This window comes from Mixophyes fleayi, chromosome 6 (assembly GCF_038048845.1).
Source record: "Mixophyes fleayi isolate aMixFle1 chromosome 6, aMixFle1.hap1, whole genome shotgun sequence".
NCBI classification, from domain to species: Eukaryota; Metazoa; Chordata; class Amphibia; order Anura; family Limnodynastidae; genus Mixophyes; species Mixophyes fleayi.
The window spans coordinates 158,667,435-158,688,158 of NC_134407.1; the positions used below are offsets into that span (position 1 = coordinate 158,667,435).

The 20,724-nt window shown below is 41.6% G+C and overlaps 1 protein-coding gene across 3 annotated transcripts in view; it reads left to right on the top strand.

Moving 5' to 3' along the window:
* TLK2 (tousled like kinase 2) overlaps positions 1-11,672 on the top strand; it is a 125,342-nt gene extending 113,670 nt beyond the window's left edge. For all 3 annotated transcript variants that reach the window (XM_075176901.1, XM_075176899.1, XM_075176900.1), the window contains 4 exons: positions 1,892-2,030; positions 8,589-8,700; positions 9,200-9,307; positions 9,406-11,672. In XM_075176901.1, the coding sequence (XP_075033002.1) occupies positions 1,892-2,030; positions 8,589-8,700; positions 9,200-9,307; positions 9,406-9,579 (533 nt within the window). In that variant the 3' untranslated portion in view covers positions 9,580-11,672. The remainder of the gene's footprint in view (positions 1-1,891; positions 2,031-8,588; positions 8,701-9,199; positions 9,308-9,405) is intronic.
* The last annotated feature ends 9,052 nt before the right edge of the window (positions 11,673-20,724 follow it).

Consider the following 20,724-nt stretch of genomic DNA (forward strand, 5'->3'; position numbering starts at 1 on the left):
AAAATGGTGTTCTGTATCAGGATCGCAACTAGCAGCGCTGGTCACTTTCCTGTAGGTTCTTATAGTGATTTGTAGTACCAGAGCTGCCCATACCTTGTCAATGCAGCAGCTAATCTGAGTCTGTAAGAAAATGCTTCATAGCAGCACACAGTAAGCCCAACTCCTTGGGCACTCAAATTACATTGAGGATGCAGAGGGTTGAAAAGGGAAGGAGTCTGTAAGTTAAACAAGCTAACTGTTTAAGTGCCAACTCCTAGCTTCCCTCATACTATTCATGGTAGCGGTGTCCCCCAGATAGGATGAAAGAGAAATGTGCTTTCCATTTCTCCACCCCTGTTGTGAACACTGCTGACATTTCTGGGACACTTTGTTCTGCCCAGCGTGTTCTGTTTGTTTTCCCTCATGGCGAAGGACCTTTCTGTGCCTCCCTGACAGTTGATGTATGCCACCGCCGTGGCATTGTCTGACTGATTATTGTTAATAGGTTAAAAAGATGCACCTCATAACAAATTAAGGAGATATATTCCGTTAATTGAAATATTAAGGGTGTCTTCAGTCCCCACAATTAGTGCGACAGTTTTACTCCCTTTTCTCTTTACATATCCATGATTCCTCTCACACAAGTATCTAAAGTGGAATTGAATCACTGAGAAGTAGACCTGCTCCCACTTCAGGCAGATTGGCCAACATACTGACTGTTTTTGAGGACCTGGGTGCAGGTTGGTCAGCTAATCGAACAGCTTCTATATTTGTTATCCCCACAAGAAGCTGAGCGTTGCCCAATGTGTATTTATCCCTTTGCTTCACCTGCGAAATGAAATATAGGATCCCTAGGCTCTGGAGTATTGACAAGCAGATCAACTTTCACCCTATGGCCTGGCTAAGCTTATCCATCTACTGAAGATGAAAAAAGTAGGCACTCTAGTCCTCTTAGTCTGCTTCCTAGGCCTTCTCAGGGGAAGAAGGGGATGAAGATAGTCTTGCATTGTCTATTGGTGCCGTCCCTATGGGCTACATCATTTAGGATTGGAATAGTAGACGTTTTAGACCACCTTGGGTCTAAAAGGTCTGCCTATGTGAGTCCTGAAACTTGCTTTCAGGTTTAGTCCATGCTTCACATTCTCAAATTAAGGGTAAGGAAGGAAACAAACCGTTTATCCTTCCTTTTAAAAGCAGCCGCTGGCCAGTCCTTGTGATGCTTTTGCTGTAAAGCCCACACTAAATCATCTACACACTGCTTTTAAGTGGAATCCTCGTCAAAGAAAGGAGTTTTCCATCTCTGAATCATCAGCCACCTCTGAATCTACAATGTCTGAACCCTCACAAGACTGGGTTACCACAAGACCCTGATGTTTCAGTGGCCATGCTAGGCTTTAAGCCCAAATGCTACTTAAGGATGATCAGTCACGGAGGCCAAGAATTCCTGGCCCAAGCCCTCCCCTGAATTGCTTCATTCCCTGAGCTTTGATCAGCTGAATGGAACGGTATCTTCTCAACCAACTCCAGGCATTTACAGCCATAAATGCTATATCAATGCCACTGACGGACGCAGCGGTTGCAGATTTAAAATGGTGCCGATTTTGAAATTATGCAACTAAATGCCTATTCTGTTTATATCCCAATCATACTGTTCATACTTCTCAGCTCACTCTTTATTTTCTCATTTTTCAGATATAAAATGTCTGGTTGGGATGTAACCCAGAATATGTAATATGGGGCACTATATTTTAATTGCTTTTTTTTGTGGGTTTTTTTTTTGTAGGCCATTTGTATTTTAAAATGTTTGACATTTTGACTCTTGCAGTGGTAATTTTATCACCTGTCTATGGAGCAAAAAGACAATAATATAATAACATTCTTTTCTACAATGTAATTTTTTTTTTTTCTTTAGGTAATATTCTTTTGGTTAACGGTACTGCCTGCGGAGAGATAAAAATCACAGATTTTGGACTCTCTAAAATAATGGATGATGACAGCTATAATTCTGTGGATGGTATGGAGCTCACATCACAAGGAGCTGGCACCTACTGGTATGCTGTGTGTAGGGGGAAGTTTTGATTATTTTCAATGACACTGTTAAATCATTAAATAATTACCTAGTATGTCTAGAAGTTATTTAATCGCTGTATGAGTCTCACCCCGGATGAAGTTCCTTTTTAAAATCTCGCTGTGTGTGTGTATATGTATATTTTATTACAACTGCTGATTTGCACAGTATTGCACTTAATCTTATAATATTGCCAGGTTGTGTCAAAATAAGCACATAAGTGCTTGAAATTTTGAGATGAAGGACAGTGAAGGTTGTATTTGTCATGTAAATGTGTGTAGGATATACACCGATCAGCCACAACATAAAAACCACCTGCCTAATATTGTGTAGGTCCCGTCTCGTTCCGCAAAAACAGCTCTAACCCGTTGAAGGATGGACTCAACAAGACCTCTTAAGGTGTCCTGTTGTATCTGGCACCAAGATGTTAGCAGATCCTTTAAGTCCTGTAAGTTTCAAGGTGGGGCCTCCATGGCTCTGACCTTGTTTTTCCTGCACATCCCACAGATGCTCGCTCAAATGGAGATCTGGGGATTTTGGAGGCCAAGTCAACACTTTGTTCAGGAATGGTTTGAGGAAAATGACAATTTTTGCAGTGTGGCAGGGTGCATTATCTTGCTGAAAGAGGCCACTGACCTAAGGGAATACCGTTGCCATGAAGATGTGTACTTGGTCTGCAACAATGTTTAGGTAGGTGGTACATGTCAAAGTAATATCCACATGAATGCCAGGATCCAAGGTTTCCCAGGAAAACATTGCCCAGAGCATCACACTGCTTCCGCCGGCTTGCCTTCTTCCGATAGAGCTATTGTAGCACAGATGGCATAGCCATCGTTCCCAATGCACATCAATGAGCCTTGGGTGCTCATGACCTTGTTGCCTATTCACCGGTTATCTGTCCTTGGACTAGTTTTGGTTGGTACCAACCACAGCATATAGGGAACTCTCCACAAGACCTGCTCTTTTGGAGACAATGTGACCCTGTCTAGTCGTAATTTGGCCCTTGTTGGAGTCGCTCAAATGCTTACGTGTGTGTGTGTGTGTGTGTGTGTGTGTGTGTGTGACGGGCTGCACCGCCCTACCAGGGGCCCCAGTGGCAGGTACCTGCCTGATTCTGTTCCAGGACTGAGATTTTTCCTTCGAGGCCTACCAGGAGACTAGCTAAATAGACTGGCGCATGGAGAGGCAATTCAAACTCTTCTGTCTTCCAGAGTCATCCTCTGGTTCCAGAAATGAAGAGTAAGGGGTTCTTATTCCAATCTTGTCTTAGTCCAGAAGCTTGACGAGTCTTTCAAACCAATCCTAATTCTAAAATCCTATGGTCATCCATCTACAGGTGAACTAATTCAAAGTGGAATTTCTGAGATCTGTAATCATCAGTAGGGTCATTCCATGTCAGTTCAACCAGGGTTGTCCACCACCCATCTCAGATTTGTACGAAAAAAATTTTAGTTGAGAAGATGACGAAACAACTTTCTGCCAAATATCTCGACTGACAATTGATTAAATACTAATTTTTTCAATGTATTAAATTTACTAATCGGGGCTTCTTTTTCCAGTTTATTTGAAGTACCGTGGGTGTTTATGAAGGAATCGACACAAAATTTAGACCCCTAAGGTAACTCTTCCTCCCAAATCCAAACCAAATTGCTTTATCTGCCTCATATTTTGCATTGCGGCAAAAACGCACGTTTTTCTAATAGAATTAAAAACGCTAGGTTCAATTGACATTAGGGATCCCATTTTTGGGGGGTGTTTTAAAAAAAGGTATACATTACTACCAAAAAAAAAATCAGCCGGGTACTCTGTTTCATAGTGGAGAAAAAAAAGAATGAAGTTGATGATCTGTTACTGTTGTACCGCATACATAATTTACACATTGTTAAAAACTATACCAAAAAAGTGAACTAAACTGAGGCAATGGGATAAAATTCCCATACAGGAAATTAAACAAAAGGAAACTGATGGGGAGGGGATTTCCTTTAGAGATACCAAAACTGAAACGTTCCAGAGAGAGAGGGAGACAGAGTCCGTCATGGCAGCTGCTCATTTGGTAGTCTCTTAAATACAGACTGCTATATTACTATCTACTCAAAAACATTGTACATTGAACCAAGTACATAGCTGGGACCACTTTGCAGATGAAGAAAAATAACTTTTGATTCTGAGAACGGAAGTTTCAAATGCAGTAACCAATGATCCTGAAACCTCAGTCTGCTACCATCATGAAAAGCTTCTGCTGCTAAGATATGAAGAATTTCAGAAAACCTGCTGTAATCCTTTCTTGTCTCACAAAAAAGGAGCCAGAAAAAGCTTATGTCACTGAATTGGACCAAAGAACATGGTGACTGTCAGCTTGTTGTATATTTTAGGCAAGATGATTGTGACACTTCAAACTGTGTGAGCCTGTGTATTAGCGATACCCATGACCATGTAGCTATAACTGTGCATGCCTTCATTACGGTAGCGAAACTATTGGAGTATATTTACTACTTTAGAGATGGTGCTAGTGCACAATACAAGAACTGCAAAAACTTTTTTAACTTATGCTTCCATAAGGAAGACTTCAACATTCAAGCAGAATGAAATTTTTTGCCACATATCATGGTAAGAGTCCATGTGATGGCATTGGTGGGACAGTTAAACGTCTAGCCACACGCACCAGTCTGCAAGCAATGGAAACCCATCACATCTTGACACCTTTGGACCTGGGCAAATGAAAATGTACATGGCATGAATTATTTTTTACGTGTCACAAAACGAAATAAAAGACTGCAAAACCAAGCTGCATAGCCGTCTAGAAACAGCAAACACTGTAACACGTTCTCACCACAGATTTCGGCCTATTAGTAATGATGAGCTACACATATATTGATTGTCATCTGATGACATAAAGACAGGAGGAACCAAAGTAAGTGTCACTATGACCACAGTCACAAAAAATGTGGACAAAAGTGATCTGCATCTTGGAACATACATAGCAGCAGTGTATGATAACATCTGGTAAATTGGGTATATCATTCAATGTAATGAGGAGGAACATGATGTGCTGGTACACTTCATGAAACGAAACCAATCAACAAATGGGCTGGCCTTCAAGAAATGTGTTTTTGTTACTTTTATTCACGTCCTCTGTGTAACGTAAGAGCCTACTATCCAAGGAAGTACTGGAAGGCAGTATACACTTTCTGCTGACACTTTAAGGAAAATTACAGACTGTTACAACAAGTTCCAAACAAGGGAGATTGTTGACTCAAATTCAGTTAAGGACTTAAGAAACCATGAAATTTAAAACCTTTAACATAACTTATGTTAATTATGTATGCGGTACCACAGTAATCGAACATCAACTTCATTATTTTTTTTTCTCCACTATGAAACAGAGTACCCGGCTGATTTTTTGGTGGTAGTAATGTATACCTTTTTAAACACCCCCAAAAAAATGGGATCCCTAATGTCAATTGAACCTAGCGTTTTTAATTGTATTCGAAAAAACGTGAGTTTTTGCTGTAATGCAAAACATGAGGCAAATAAAGTAATTTGGTTTGGATTCGGGAGGAAGTTACCTTAGGGGTCCAAATTTTGTGGCGATTCCTTAATAAACACGGTACTTCAAATAAACTAGATAAAGAAGCCGTGATTAGTAAATTTAATTGAAAAATCAATATTTAATCAACTAATTGTCAGACGGTTGATATATTTGGCAGAAATAATTGTTTTGACCTCCCCTCAACGAAAACATTTTCAAAAAAATCTGAGACGGGTGGTGGACATTTCATGTGTTTTTTGGGTGATCTGATGTGGAATGACCCAGTATGGAGCAAGGGGAGTACATGGTGTCCATGGACCTCACAGATGCCTACCTGCATGTACAAATCTGCCAGGAGCACCAGCTCGCTGTGCAGTCTCAGCATTTCCACTTTAAGTTTTTTCGCTAAGGTCATGGTGGCCTTGTTCCAGACGGAAATAAGTGATTATCTATCTGGATGACCTTCTGATCAAAGAAAACGTAAATAATCGGGCACAGAGGGTCCAGAGTAATGAAAAATGTGGATAAAAAGTATAAATTATAATGTAAATCTAAAATATCAACATATTGGAACAGGCAGTTGCCACAAACCTCTCAATTAACAATGCAGTATAAAATTAAGAAAAATTACAGCGCTCTAGATCTTATATATAAAGAGTGCAGCTTGTGTTCATTTTATATGCTCTGACATTAGTGTATGGTTCAAAGTATTATCCAAATTATAATGTTTAATATCAATAAAATATAACTCCACATTTAAACATATGCAGTGAGAGCAATACTGAGCATACATTTTTCAATACAAAAATAGTTAATACGCCAATGAAATGCTCATATGTCCTCTTAGATATAAATGTCTGAATAGCATCAACGTCCTCCAAAAAGAAATGACTTGCATTGTATCTCCATTAGGGAACAAATATATTTCGGTAGATCATGAAGCCGTAGCCATTCAGTCAGTATCTGACATATAGATAGTTTAGGGAGCAGTTTCAGAAAATGTATATATGATATGAAGAGTAATTTAGGACAGTGAAAATACTTTCAGTTTACCCAGATACTGGGATGATTATAAACCAACAGTCACCTTGGATCCAGGGACCCCTGGGTGGCGTTTATAGATGCCATGGTGATTTCTTGGGACTTCCCTCTCTTGTACATCTTCCCACCAGTAACCATGCTACAAGGGTTTAAAAAGTGTTAAGAGGAGTTTATGCATTTCTTATGATAGTCATGCTGAAAGCACCTCCATGGAGACTCCGCTGTGGCCAGACCTTCTCTCCCATAGCCCGTTCCTGCATCTACAATTGGTACGGGTAGCTTTAATGGGATGGCTATTGAAAGCCAAGGGTCTGTCTGTGCTAATCATGCTCTGAGGGCCAGGTAACCAGTCTCTGCATGGAATTATAGGTTCTGGAAGGCATACATTTCCTTTTGCAAGCAAATAGGATTCCCTACATCTACCATTAGTCTCGTCTTCTCGCTTTTTTGCAAGGTGGTTTGAATCAAGGCCTCAGACTCGGTTCCTTAAGTCCAGATGTCAGCCTGGTCTGTGTTTTACAGAGAAAACTGGCATTAATGCCTGGGGTTCAGACATTTCTCCAGGGACTGCTGCATGTACAACCTCCTTATGTACCTCTGGTGGTCCCTTAGCACTTCAATCTTGTACTCAGGGCATTACGACATCCATCCTTTCTGCATTTACAGTTAGTGGAATTAAAATATCTGTCTTGGAACACTGCATTCCTTCTGACAATTTCTACAGCTCTCAGAACGAAAACTTTGTTACAACCAAATGTAGTTTCCACCTGAACCAGGATTTTGTGGTTCCAGCCTTTGCCCAGAATAGTTCTGGGGCATCCCTGGAATGTATCCATAGGATAAAGGAGAAAATGGGATTTTGGTACTTGCGTTAAATCCTTTTCTTAATCCATGGGGACACTGGACGCCCTCCCTGTTTTAGGTTTTGTTATAAGATCTCCCCCCCCCCCCCCCCCCTCCTCCTTTGGCAGAGGCGGAGGAGCTTTTCTAATAAAAGATTTATTTAAAGTGCCAGATGTCCTCACTCCCACATTTATACTACACAATGTCTCTAGTGTGGCCCCCCTTGTATTCTGGGCTGCATGAACCGGTGTGTCCCATGTAAAAACGTAAATAAAAGAAATCAGATGCCAGACTTTTGTCGGTTATATTACAATTAAGTGATGCATCGTATAACTGAAACTAAAATGTGTATTTATAAAATGTATAGAAAAAAATTATTATTGCTCCACACCGAATCTTCCTGCATCTGTTCCAAATTTATAAGCCATTTGCAATAGTGACCGCCTGAGATTATAATGTACGGACATCCTGATGCTTTGCAGTACCCTGGCATTCCTTTAGATTAGTCTCATGCTGGGGCAAGAGCAAATTAAGTAATCAGGGTCATTGTCAGGAGGAAATTCATACACACCAGCGTCAATACACAGAAAACAATCCAGATCGTAATACAAGAGCTCATGTCCAAGGTAACTAGTCCAATAAACTGGTTGTTTGCGTCCAGAAAGCAGTTTATATAGCGCTAATCTTACTGTGGCAATAGGCTGCAGATATTTAGCATTTATTACCAGCAACTGATTCTTGCCCTGATGCAGCCTATCATTTGTGTCTGTTGCTAGAGTTTGGACTACATGTGTTGCTAAGGATACTGGCAGCTGCCCTGACTATTAAAAGGAGTGCCACACTCACTTCACGGGTGCTGACGCTTACTGGCTGTGGCTACTGTGGCTTGCTGTAATCTGCACCTGATTAGTCTCTCAGTGTGTCGAACATTGGGCTCCATCTCCCTGTACTAGCCAGTCTATTGAGCTAATTGTATCATGTGAATTGGTGATAATGCCATTCTTCTCTTTGGATATAAGTGGTCCTTATTAAGAGAAGTTAACTTTACTCCACTGAAGAAAATATAGTGCATCCACTGGTAAGACTTTGGGCCAGTGTGAAATTTACGTTTTTGTTTTTTTTCTTCAGGTATCTGCCTCCTGAGTGTTTTGTGGTTGGCAAAGAACCTCCAAAAATCTCCAACAAAGTGGACGTGTGGTCTGTAGGAGTAATATTCTACCAGTGTCTGTATGGGCGAAAGGTAATATTGAAAAACAAAAAAATCCAAGGCTTAAGTACTAACTAGATAACATTAAAACAACCAGCTATAATATGGGGAATCTTATTAATAACAAAAATAAATTATTTAAGGTTACTGGGTACTTAATAGACTAAAGTTTGTAGTGCGAGAGAGAGGGGAGAGACATGATTTATTATTTTCGTATTGCAATAAGGTAGTATTAGCTTGTAGTTGGTTAATTTATTTCTAGGAACCCATTAAATGCACATATTTAACAAGTTATTTGTGTACATACATAGCCACATTTGCAGGTGTGGTATACTTCACTATTTTGTGATACATCCCACATGAATAATGGAAGAAGTAGGGGTAGTTATGTCACTGATTTATTTAGCTGATGTTACATGAGTGGCTAAATCAATTCATTTTGGCTTCTCATGATTGAATCCGTGCAGAAAAACCATTTACCTTGACTTTTATGGAGTTCCCTCCAAGTGATTGGTATCCTCTTGTTTTATAGCCATTTGGTCACAACCAATCCCAGCAAGACATATTGCAAGAGAACACCATCTTGAAAGCTACAGAAGTACAATTTCCTCCTAAGCCGGTTGTGACCCCAGAAGCCAAGGTATATACCTGTATATAAAAGTGGATTTTTCCTGTGTATGGTCCACAAAAGCATACACACTTGTTTTGTTTAGTCATAATATTTCTTCTTTTTTACAGGCTTTTATACGCCGTTGCCTTGCATATAGGAAGGAAGATCGAATAGATGTCCACCAGCTGGCATCTGACCCCTATCTACTGCCGCACATCCGTAAGTCAGTGTCCACCAGTAGTCCAGCCACTGCTGCAATAGCATCAACGTCTGGTTCCTCAAACAACAGTTTGTCAAACTGAGAATGCAAGAATGAAACAATAGACAATGCACCCTCGGATTACACAGTGCGGTAATACCAGCAGAGCAGTTGTTTGGCTCCCCTGGAATATTTCTCTTCCATTTGGTGAAGAGTAGCAAGTGCTCCATGGAACATTTCAATTTCTGTTTTGTGAGAGCCACAAAGTGCTGAATTGGAAACGGAGTCTTGCAAAGTGTCTGTGGCCCTTCTGGGGTGAAAGTCTAATTTTTTTGGGAAGGACCTGTAAAAATGACAAGTCATTGGACTTGGATTTATAACTTGGACATAAATTCCCCCCCCCCCGCTTCCTCCTTTCCTTCCCACTCCACAGACTTCTGGACATTCTACACAGCTGACAACCGTTGCATACATGGAAATGACTTTTTACTGAGCAAATTTTCAAGAGTGGGAACCTAGTAGACTGGACTTGCCCCTTGTTGATATTTAAACCATTTCTGTTTCCCCCTTTTCATTCATTTTATTAAACACTCAAGAAAAATAGCCAGAACAGTTAACAAAATATAGCCGGCCATCTTTTCCCTCAATCGCAATAATTAAGAAGCGAAGAGGTTCTTCCCAGGATTTGAAAGTATTTTGTTTAACTCTACATAAAATGGTCCCTTCTAACCACTCGAGGTATCCATTTTGTGGGTCGAACAGATATTCAGCATGTTTGGTCACTTGGTAGTAGTCGCCTCACTCAAGATTTGCTACTTGATTGATGGGCTTAATATTGGTTCATATCACAAGATGGGCATCTCCACTGTCTGAAGGTGATGGACCCTCTTTAAGGGGTTAACCTGGCAGACAAGATCATAGTTTTTATTAAAGTGAAATCCATATTACTCGGGATAATAAACATCTGGTTCTTTCCTGTTACTGATTGCAGCTTTTTCACGCAGTTTTTACGTAATTTCCTTTGTATCATAAGATTTTATGAAGGTAGGCTGGTTCATTTAGGTTTTTTAACTATGGTGGTAAGAGCTTGAGAAGGAAGGGAACAGAAAGTCGCACATGGTCAACATTCATTCTCTTTCACATTGGTTTATTTAATTTCTCCTGCTTTTAGATTCCTTGCTGTTTGCAGCTCTTGAGAATCTACTTACTGCTGACCTAAATCTTATATAACCCTCAGCTGGCCAATGGCTCCAGTTCAGTAGCGACTGAAACACTGAGGTTTGCTTCTCCCTGAATTATACCATATTTAAAATAAAATAAAAAATGTAAAAAAAGGGAACTTTATTGTTTAACCATTTAAATATGGTGTAGGTTATTTTGAGATTTCAAAAAATAAGCTGAAAACATGTTGTAAACATGTTGCATTTACTGAATGATGTGTGACATGTCTGTTTTTAGACCTCTGTAAAATGCCTGTTTGACTTTAATGCTGTTGACATTCACAGCATCTCATTTTTGCTTTGATCACGAATACTAAATTTTGTTCCTTAGCCAACAGATAGATGCCTTGGTAACAACTAATGTAAATGTGCTGTCTATATTGGAAGTCAAAGCAAGTATGAAATATGCGAACAGTGTTGGTTTTTAGGCCTTTCGGACCACGCAGGAGGTAGGTTGCCATGCAGTACGGATTATCTCTGCATCGCAAAAAGTTTTTAGTTGCTCCTAGAAAATTACTAATGTCCAAAAATAGAACCTACATCACACCAAAATGCTGCTAACAAAACGGTTATTGTTTTCTTCACTTTATCAATAAGAGAGGATGTTCTGCACGTTGCTCTTATTTAGTGTTTAGTTGCGGTGTTTTTGATGACTTGGTTTTATTTGCATCTCAAGAAGCAGAGTTTATTTAAACCAGACTTTCAGTGGATCTCACCGTTTTCCCTCTTTTCTGAAAGCATTCTTTTAGTTTGGTTAATTCTAGCAGATGCCTGCTTCTTTTCCACTTGGTTTGTACATGGCTTCCTGCAGTTTCTTACGAAATACTTGTTGTTTTCTAACTTTCTTCTGTCTTTTTCTTTGATAGCTATGCGTGAGGGAACAGTAGTTTGTTTTCTTTTTTATTCACTTGGGAATATGAGACAAATGTGCTCTATCTAAAATTGTCATTTGAGGGTAAAAAAAATTTTTTAAAAATAAACATAAAACATGGCAGAAAAGCACAAAATACTAGAAATCTAAAGCAATTCATGTAGTTAGTTACATAAAGGCACATATAAGCCAATAAATGAATGTTGTCTATAAATGGAAAAGCCCCTTTAAATAGAGTATTGAACAGTGCATCATTTGGTTACTACCTCCAGCGTGGTCTTAGTGGTTTTCCGTTTTACTTTATCATAAATATCTGTATTTGTTTTGTTTACATTCACTAATGAAAAATTACTTTGTACTAGTGAGACCAATGTCACAAAATTGCTGGAATATCATTCATTCACAGAAAACGTACAATAAGAGTCTACCCACTGTCCTCCAATGTTCTTCTCTGGCCTTTAGTTTCTGTTAATATGGGTTTCACTTTTCTTTAGGAATAATAATTATAATAAAACTGTGTTTTTGTTCATTTTGACTTGGACAAAAATGTGTATTAATTCTTAAATCTAGGATTAAACATCCAAGAATTAACAAAAAATGCAGTTAATAAAATACATTTGGAAGTTTAATACTTTTTGTATGACTTATTAGGTTTTATTTAGTTTACATGCTTTCTGAATTTAAAGCTTTGTGCCCCATCTGTAGAGTGGCATTTGCTTTGGTTTAGTGTCTTGGCTGACTGGTTCCACTACTGAATCCTCTCCCTCAAATTTTTCCTAGCAGATTGCTCTCAAAGCTGTAAAAGCATGAGTTGAAACAAGAATATACAAACCTTTTAAAAATTCATTTACATTGTCTGAATTTGCTGAACAAAGATAAATCGCTCTAAATCCATGTACAGTGTTCGTGTTCAGGTTTGTCCAAAGATCATAAAGGGAAAAGCATTGCTATAAATTGAAGAAAAAAAGTGGAAATGGTCATAAAGGTAAACTATTATGGTGAAGAGATACAAAGGGCAACTTTTATTTAAAAGTGCTGTCAGCCACAAGTATGTTTTAGGAACTTATCAAAACTTAGTTATTTTAGATTGCTCTTAACATGGTTCTGATTTTGCATGACTTTCAAGCTGCACCACCACTTACTTGAAAAGATTTTAAGGACATGCCCCTCACCCAGCCAGAGCCCTGGGGCCTGCTACATTGATCTGCCATTTTTCTCGGGGCTCATCCGTTCCTCTTACAGCAGTAAGAGATCACTTGCACTCTCCCTTTGCTTATTAAGGAAAATGGAAGGGCCTTTGGAAAAACTGCTGCAATAACATTGTAAGGCGCCACAAATTCTGTAGTGCTGTACAGTTAGCATACAAATAAAACGGATAAGAATGAATTGCTAGCACAAATCGGACAGGTATGGTTGTACTTACATTTGTGCTACTTGCAAATTCATAAGTAAAAGTGAGCATAGACGCAAACCTTGCACAAATCAAAGTTAAAAAACATAACGGGTACATTTGAGGTAGACGAGGGAGGGGGAGGTACAGACAGGAGAGGCGGGAGGGCTCTGCTAGGTTGAGAGCTTACAGTCTAGGCTTCTGGTTAGGACCATGGGCATGTTGGTAAACTCTTATGTAGGGGTTGGACACTTCTTGGGCCTGTTTGAAAATATTTCTGAAAGGTATAAGTTGCTATTTCTCTATCCTGCCATTGGGGGACACTGCAAAACCTTGGGGTATAGTAGTTGGTTCCAGGAGTCTTGTCACTTTAAACTTGTTTGATCTGTGGTCTCCTCCCCTACTATGCCCCTCCTCTACTACAGTTTCCTCAGTTTATATTAAGTGACTGAGTAAGGTCATTTCAGTATAGGCTCCTGCCTATACTGAGTTAGTTATAGATTTTACATGTTTTTATTTGAATTTCCCAAACAGGTGCCTGCGGGGCTCGAACGAAGACCCAGGGGAGTGAGTAAGACTTAGCTCTGCTCACTCCGGTTCCCGCCGTAGGTAAGTAGACGCTGTGCGCTCTTGCTGTGCACCTTCTTGCCGGCTCACCCTAGACGACAAGCAGAGCGGGGGCACACATATAAATTAAGCCTTGAAAGGGGTTTTTAATATAAAGTGGGGGACATATGAAGCACCACGCATATTTTAAAAAGTCCCGCGCCCTCAGCTCCGGACACGTCGGGGGGGATGGAAGCTGTAGCAGCCTCTCCTCCCCTGTCGTGTCAGTCGCCGGCAAGATCCCCTAGAAAAAGAGCAGAGGGGAGTAACAGCACTCGCAAGGAGGCGAGGCAGCTGTTATACAGGGCGCACGCCTGGGCACTTTTTATATACAGTGCGCCCTGGCAGATCTCTGTGGCTATCTTTTTGGTAGGCACGGGAGATCGGAGACATTATTAAGGTAGGAGTTCACAGTAGCATCCCCTTCCTCCCAGGCACTTCCTGTCACAAAAACACGCAAAGGCACTTCCTGCCTCAGAAGCACGGTGTTAGCCTGCCTCTCCTGTCTGCAGGTTCTACAACTAAAGAAGCAGACAATTTGTGTGTGTTGGTGTGCGTGTTGTGAGATTTTTAGAACATTATCTTCACATACGGAATGGTGAACATATTGTGGATGATTGTTTTTTTTTCTTTTAGGATTACCCAGTATAAAGACTGAGTAAATTCCTAAGTAATCAGCCAGCAAGTTATATATTAAAAAAAAAAAAAAAAAAAATATGGCTGAAAAGGGATCCTCTAAAAGCAAGGGGCACTCTGGTTCTGTTGTGCAGTATTTTACATGTACTAAATGTAATACCAATTTATCTGTTGGACAGACAGACCGCAATGCTCATTGCGCAGCCTGTACCGTTGACGCCCAGGGGTGACCGAATGCTACCCAGGCGGGGTCTACAGGTCTGGAGTAACCGCTCTGGTTGAGATCACTCTCTACAGCTATGGAGAAGCTCACTAATGTAATGCTGCGAACAGTGGAGGTACGTGAACTTTCTTCTAACACCATGACACATAGACTGATGAGGCCGCAGCTTCTCAGACTATTATAGCCCAAACAGATGATGGGTTAATATCTATCAATCATAGGGGCAAGAGGTCCATTTCTAATGAAGTGTTGGATTTAGATGTGGAATCTATTAATTCCTCGGCAGAGGATGGGGAGTTAGAGATCGATGCAGAACAGGAGTCTCGCTTTGACGAGGACAGTTCTTCGGGTCCGTGTTGATGGTCTCATTCTGGGTATCGGACATACTTTAGGTTTTGCTGAACCAGAAGCCTCGGCATCTTCTGGGTTTTCTCTGTTTAAGAAAACGAAGGTGCAGAATACGTCTTTTCCTCAATCTCTGGAAATGTTGGACATATTAGCGGAGGCTTGGAGAAGGATGGGAAGACATTTTATTATGCCGGGCAGGTTTAGGTCTCTTTAACCCTTGCCCCCCGAAGATTCTGTTAAATGGGAGGCGCTACCTAGAGTAGACCCCCTAATAGCTCGTTTATCTTCCTCGGCTATTCCCACTCAGGAACGGATATCCCTTAGGGATCCTACTGATAAAAAATGCCATTTATCCTTACACTTTGCATATTCGGCAGTTGGTAGTTTTAGACCCAATGTCAGTAGCCTGGACAAATAAAGCCATCCAGCTATGGGCTGAAATGTTAGTGAGAGGACTTCAGGAAAATAGTTCTCCTACAGATCTCTTAACCTTAACGCAGCATGTTCTGGAGATTTCGGAATATGTGGCGAATGCAGCCATGGATGCAGTTTCTGTTAATGCAAAAGCATCGGCTTTGGTTATTGCCGCCCGCCGTAGCCTGTGGCTAAGGTCATGGGCTGTCGATTTCGATTCCAAAAGAGCGTTGGAAAGTCTGATTTTTGATGATCTTATTTGGGTCAGAGCTGGAAAAGGTTATCTTGGAGGCTTCGGGAACTAAGGGTTCCTCTTTTCCTACAACCAGTAATAGGCCCCGTCAAAATAAATTTAGGTCCTTTTGGAGTTTTGGCCGAGGCAGGTGTTCCACGCTCAGAAGTCAGTATTTGTCCCACAGGGGGTTTAATAAGAGTAGAGGGGACGGAGGCTCCACTAAGCAGGGGTCCTCGCGTCCTACAGATAAACCGTCAGCTTGACAGACTCCCCTCAGGGGAATCGCAGGTGGGGGCTCGCCTTCTGCGGTTCAGAGATCAGTGGTGGACATCCACCACAGATCCTTGGATCCGGGAGGTAGTGTCTCGGGGCTATGTTATAGGCCCTGGAACAGTCCTACCCCCACAGGTTTTTCACCACGCTCCTTTCTATATATCCCCTCAAGCGCAAGTCTCTCCTATAGGCCATCCAGAAAGTTCTGGCAACAGAAGTAATCATACAAGTACCTTTTCTAGAACAGAGGTGGGGGTTTTACTCCAACCTCTTTTTTTTTTTTTTAGTCCCAAAACCTTCTTTCCACCTGATTTTGAATCTGCGAAGTCTAAACAGGCATTTGAAGGTTCAGAAATTCCGAATGTAGTCCCTGCACTCAGTTATAGCTGCAAAGGAGGAAGGGGAATTTATAGCCTCTCTAGACATCAAAGATGCCTATCTTCATGTCCCTATATGGGAAGGGCATCAATGCCTTCTCCGGTTTGCAGTGAGGGGGGTCCCATTTTCAATTTATTGCCCTTCCCTTCGGCCTGGCCACAGCTCCCTGTGTATTCACCAAAATCATGGCGGGTCTTCTACGTCAGAGGGGAATCACGGTTATTCCCTATCTGGACGATCTACTCTTAAAAGCTCCGTCAGCGTCTATTCTATCTCAACACACAGAGATAACTATACAATTCCTTCAGGCTCATGGGTGGCTGCTGAATGTTTCCAAGTCGTCATTAATTCTGGCTCAGAAAATGCGTTTTCTGGGGTTCACGTTCAACACGAAAACTCAGAAAATATTTCTTCCAGAGGACAAGGTCTCTCCCTCCGCAAGAGAGTCGGGTCCATTCTAGAAAGGAAAAGACTATCAATCCTCAGTTGCATGAAGCTTCTTGGGACAATGGTCTCAGTGTTCGAGGCAGTTCCCTTTGCTCAGTTCCACTCACGTCCTCTTCAGAGGGAAATCCTTCAAAAGTGGTCAGGGTCAGCAAATTTTAAAGACAAACAGATCATTCTCCTGTCCCCTCAGGTAAGTTTCTCTAACATGGTGGGCATCTAAGGTGAATCTAGAAAAAGGGCAGTTCATTCAGTCCTGGACATGGACTCGAGTCACGACAGACGCAAGCCTGGTAGAATGGGGAGGAGTAACAGGACCGCTGAGGTTTCGGGGTCTTTGATCCCCTCAGGAAGCCTTGCTTCCAATAAACATTCTAGAACTCAGAGCAGTGTTCATGACTCTAATAAGAGCTCAGGAATTCCTCTCGTGGAAGCCTCTTCAAATTCATTCAGACAACTCCACCACGGTAGCCTACATAAATCATCAGGGCGGTACTCGCAGTGCAGCAGCCATGCTAGAGGTAGCTTGAATATTGTCATGGGCGGAGCATCATGTTCCCAAGATAGTGGCAGTCTACATTCCGGGGTTAGACAATTGGGAGGCCGATTTTTCTCAGCAGAAAAACAGTCCATCCAGGAGAATGGTCTCTAAACAAGCAGGTATTCGCTCCTCTAGTGGATCGCTGGGGCTTGCCGGACATCAATCTGATGGTGTCCAGACTAAACAATCAGGTTCCGGTTTTACGAGTCGAGAGCGTGAGATCCGCAAGCGAAGTTCACGGATGCCATGTCTGTATTGTGGCACTTCCGGTTGGTGTACATTTTCCTGCCGATTCCCATGTTACCGCGGGTCCTCAAACTAAAGAGGGAGAAGGTTCCTACAATCTTGATAGCTCCATATTGGCCACGCAGAGCGTGGTTCTCAGACCACCTGGGACTGGCTGCAGCCCCTCCCTTCCGTCTTCCCATGCGTCAAGACCTTCTAGTTCAAGGTCCTCTTCTCTTGCAAAATTTGGATCGTCTGGCTTTGAGACATTAATTCTTAAAGCAAAAGGGTTCTCACAGGAAGTCATTTCTACCATGATTAAAACTAGAAAGTCTTCATCGGCTGCCATCTACCATAGGGTGTGGAAAACATACATTCAGGGGTGTGAGTCGCAAAGATTTCACACCTCAAAATTTGCCCTTTCCCGGGTACTAGCTTTCTTACAAGTAGGTCTGCGATTAGGTTCCCTTAAGGGGCAGGTCTCTGCGCTGTCCGTGTATTTTCAACGTTAGCTGGCAGCTTCCAAAGATATTAAGGTTTTTCAACAAGGGGTTCCTTATATTCAACCCCCCTTTAGTTATCCACTGGAACCTTACTTAACGCACTCTCCAAGCCACCGTTTGAACCATTAAAATCGGTAGGCTTGCGTTCTTACGTGGAAGACTGTTTCTTTTGGCCCTTGTGTCTGCACGCAGGGTATCGCAATTAGGAGCACTTCGTTGTTTTCCCCCTTCCCCTTTCTTATCTTTCATTCGGGCAGGGCGGTTCTTCGTACTAAGCCTGGTTTCTGCCCATAGGTGGTTTCCAGATTTCATTTAAATCTGGAAAATGTGGTCCTGGCGTTCTGTCCCTCTCAGTCGTCCCAGGAGGAGTCCTTAGTTTTGTTGGATGTAGTCCGAGCTACTCCAGTGTTCTGTGGACTGCACAGTTTCTATTAGAAAAACTAGGTATCTTTTTGTCCTCTATGAAGTGCATAAGCAGGGTTGGCCAACGTCTAGTCAAGCTATTGCTCGCTGGATTACCTCAATGATTCGTGAGGCATACATTGGGGCTTCACAACCTGTTCCGCCAAAATTAAGAGCACATTCTACCAGAGCAGTGGGTACCTCTTGGGCTGCCCATCGTGGGGCGTCGGCGGAGCAGTTGTGTAGGGCGGCGACGTGGTCGTCTGTCCACACTTTTTTTTACAAGATTTAAAAGATTATGTCCAAAGCTTGCATCAGCCAATGCGAAGCCTTGTAAAGTTCTACGCGCAGCGGCAATTGAACCCTTGAGGAAGCTTTGGTATATCCCCAAGGTCTCACAGTGTCCCCCAATGGCAGGATAGAGAATAAGATTTTTACTCACCGTAAAATCCATTTCTCTGACTCCATTTGGGGACACTGCGCACCCTCCCTTGCTCTGTTGTGGTTCTGTGTGTGAAGGTTATGGTAACCCTGTGGTGGTTTGCCTATGCCTCTCATTCTTGGTTAGTTAAAACTGAGGTAACTGCAGTGGAGGAGGGACCTAGTATGGGAGGATACCATAGATCAAACAAGTTTAAAGTGACAAGACTCCTGGAACCCACTACTATACCCCAAGGTCTCGCAGGGGTCTCCCAATGGCAGGATAGAGAAATGGATTTTACGGTGAGTAAAAATCTTTTTTTTACGTCAAATCAATTCATATATTTAAATTTTTTTAGGCTGTTAAGTTTAGTGTCCGTGGTGTGCTTCTATAATGACTGCATTGAAATTTAAGAGTGGGATTGTACATTCTTATAAGTTGGCGATATATCTATATGGGAGGGATGCAAATAAAATTTTATTTTGAATTTGCCAGATATCTAAACAGTACATTTGAAGGTACATTTCCCTGTAAAGGTTTGTCTGATTTATGAATAATAATCCTACAATATTCCAGCTACACTGCTTTCCATAAATCAGCAAAACTTCAAACCTTATGTCTACCTGTTATTTGTTCATTCGATAGCATGTTCTCTTGTTTTGATTGCAAAAATATCTTTTGTATAAAGGTACAAAAAAAACATACCATACATTAGATTCCAGTGTACTGCAGCGCAGCTGTAAGCACAATACACCGTCAAATGTAATCATACTTTTTAATACATTACATGGCAAGGTACAAGATAGGACATCTTACACAATATATCAAGTACAGCACTAACCATGCAAATCTTAAAACATTATTATTATTATCTATGACTTATAAGGCGCCACAAAGGGTCCGCAGCGCCGTACATTACATATACAGAAAACAGAACCAAGACACATGATACACAAATATATACAAACACAGGTGACAGGGTAAAGCAAATCAGAATATATCTGACAGATAGTGAAAGGGGTGGTAGAAATCATCAAGAAGGCCGAAGCTCAATAAAACGGCTAGCGAAGCAGGCCAAGAGGTACAGAGGGTGAAGGGACAATAGAAGGAGCACACAAGGAAAGAGGGCCCTGCTCATGAGAGCTAACAACCTAAAGGAAGTTTCAAATAAACAATGATTGTGGGGGGTGGGTGACGGGCCAAAAGCTTTGAGAGACAGATGAATATAAAACTAAATGCAAGACATTTCAACAAATTTCAAACAGTGATGGAGAGGAAGTCACAAACCCAAATCTTTATTGAAAAACAGACACATTGGGGGAGAAGGAAGAGACAAATCAATTATTTTCTTCATATTGTCAATGGTGTTATAGTCTCTTAGGCTGAGGACCAGTCTGCTACAGTCCTGGATGGTTGTAATCTCTCTTCAAAATTAGGCTAGTCCTGGCAAGCCCAAATAGTGTGGGTCCAAGGAACTAATCCATAAAATACTGAATAAATGGTATGAAAAGCAAGTCCTGGGCACACTGTCCTTAAGTTTGTGTTTCAAGGCATTTAATAGTGCCTGTGCTCTATCCTTTCTCTTATCAGCCCCCTATTCCATGCCAGCACTTCTCATGTGTCTAGAGGTCTGACAGAGTAGGGAAGCATGAGTGGCATGTTGGCTGCCCCTCCCAAGGAGTTGTCCCAACCAAGGGATTTCTAAAGAGGCGAGGAAAAAGCAGGACATGGACTTCCCAGCAGAGCAAGTGTTCTTTTCAATTAAAGTCTAGCGGATGCAGCTACAAACAAAGAAGGCTTGCAGCATAGTGGGGATATTTGGTATCTTTCTCACTTTTGTACATAAGTGACCGCTTCACTCTTCCACTTCATTTGGGGCTCCAAAATGGACAGACTGTCCTTATGATGGTCTTGCAGACTGCAGCAAAAGGTTGCCAAGCTTGGGCTGTGTACTGCAGATTGGGAAGGATCTTATTGCACAGCACTTGTGCTTTCCCTTTGATGGTGAGGTCTCTGAGGCTCCACAGACTTTCTGTCTCGCTGTCGCCAGTTTTACTTCCCAAAAATTCAGGGCTGCCTCGTATCCACCAAACTCCCAAGAGCCTTGATGAAGTCCGA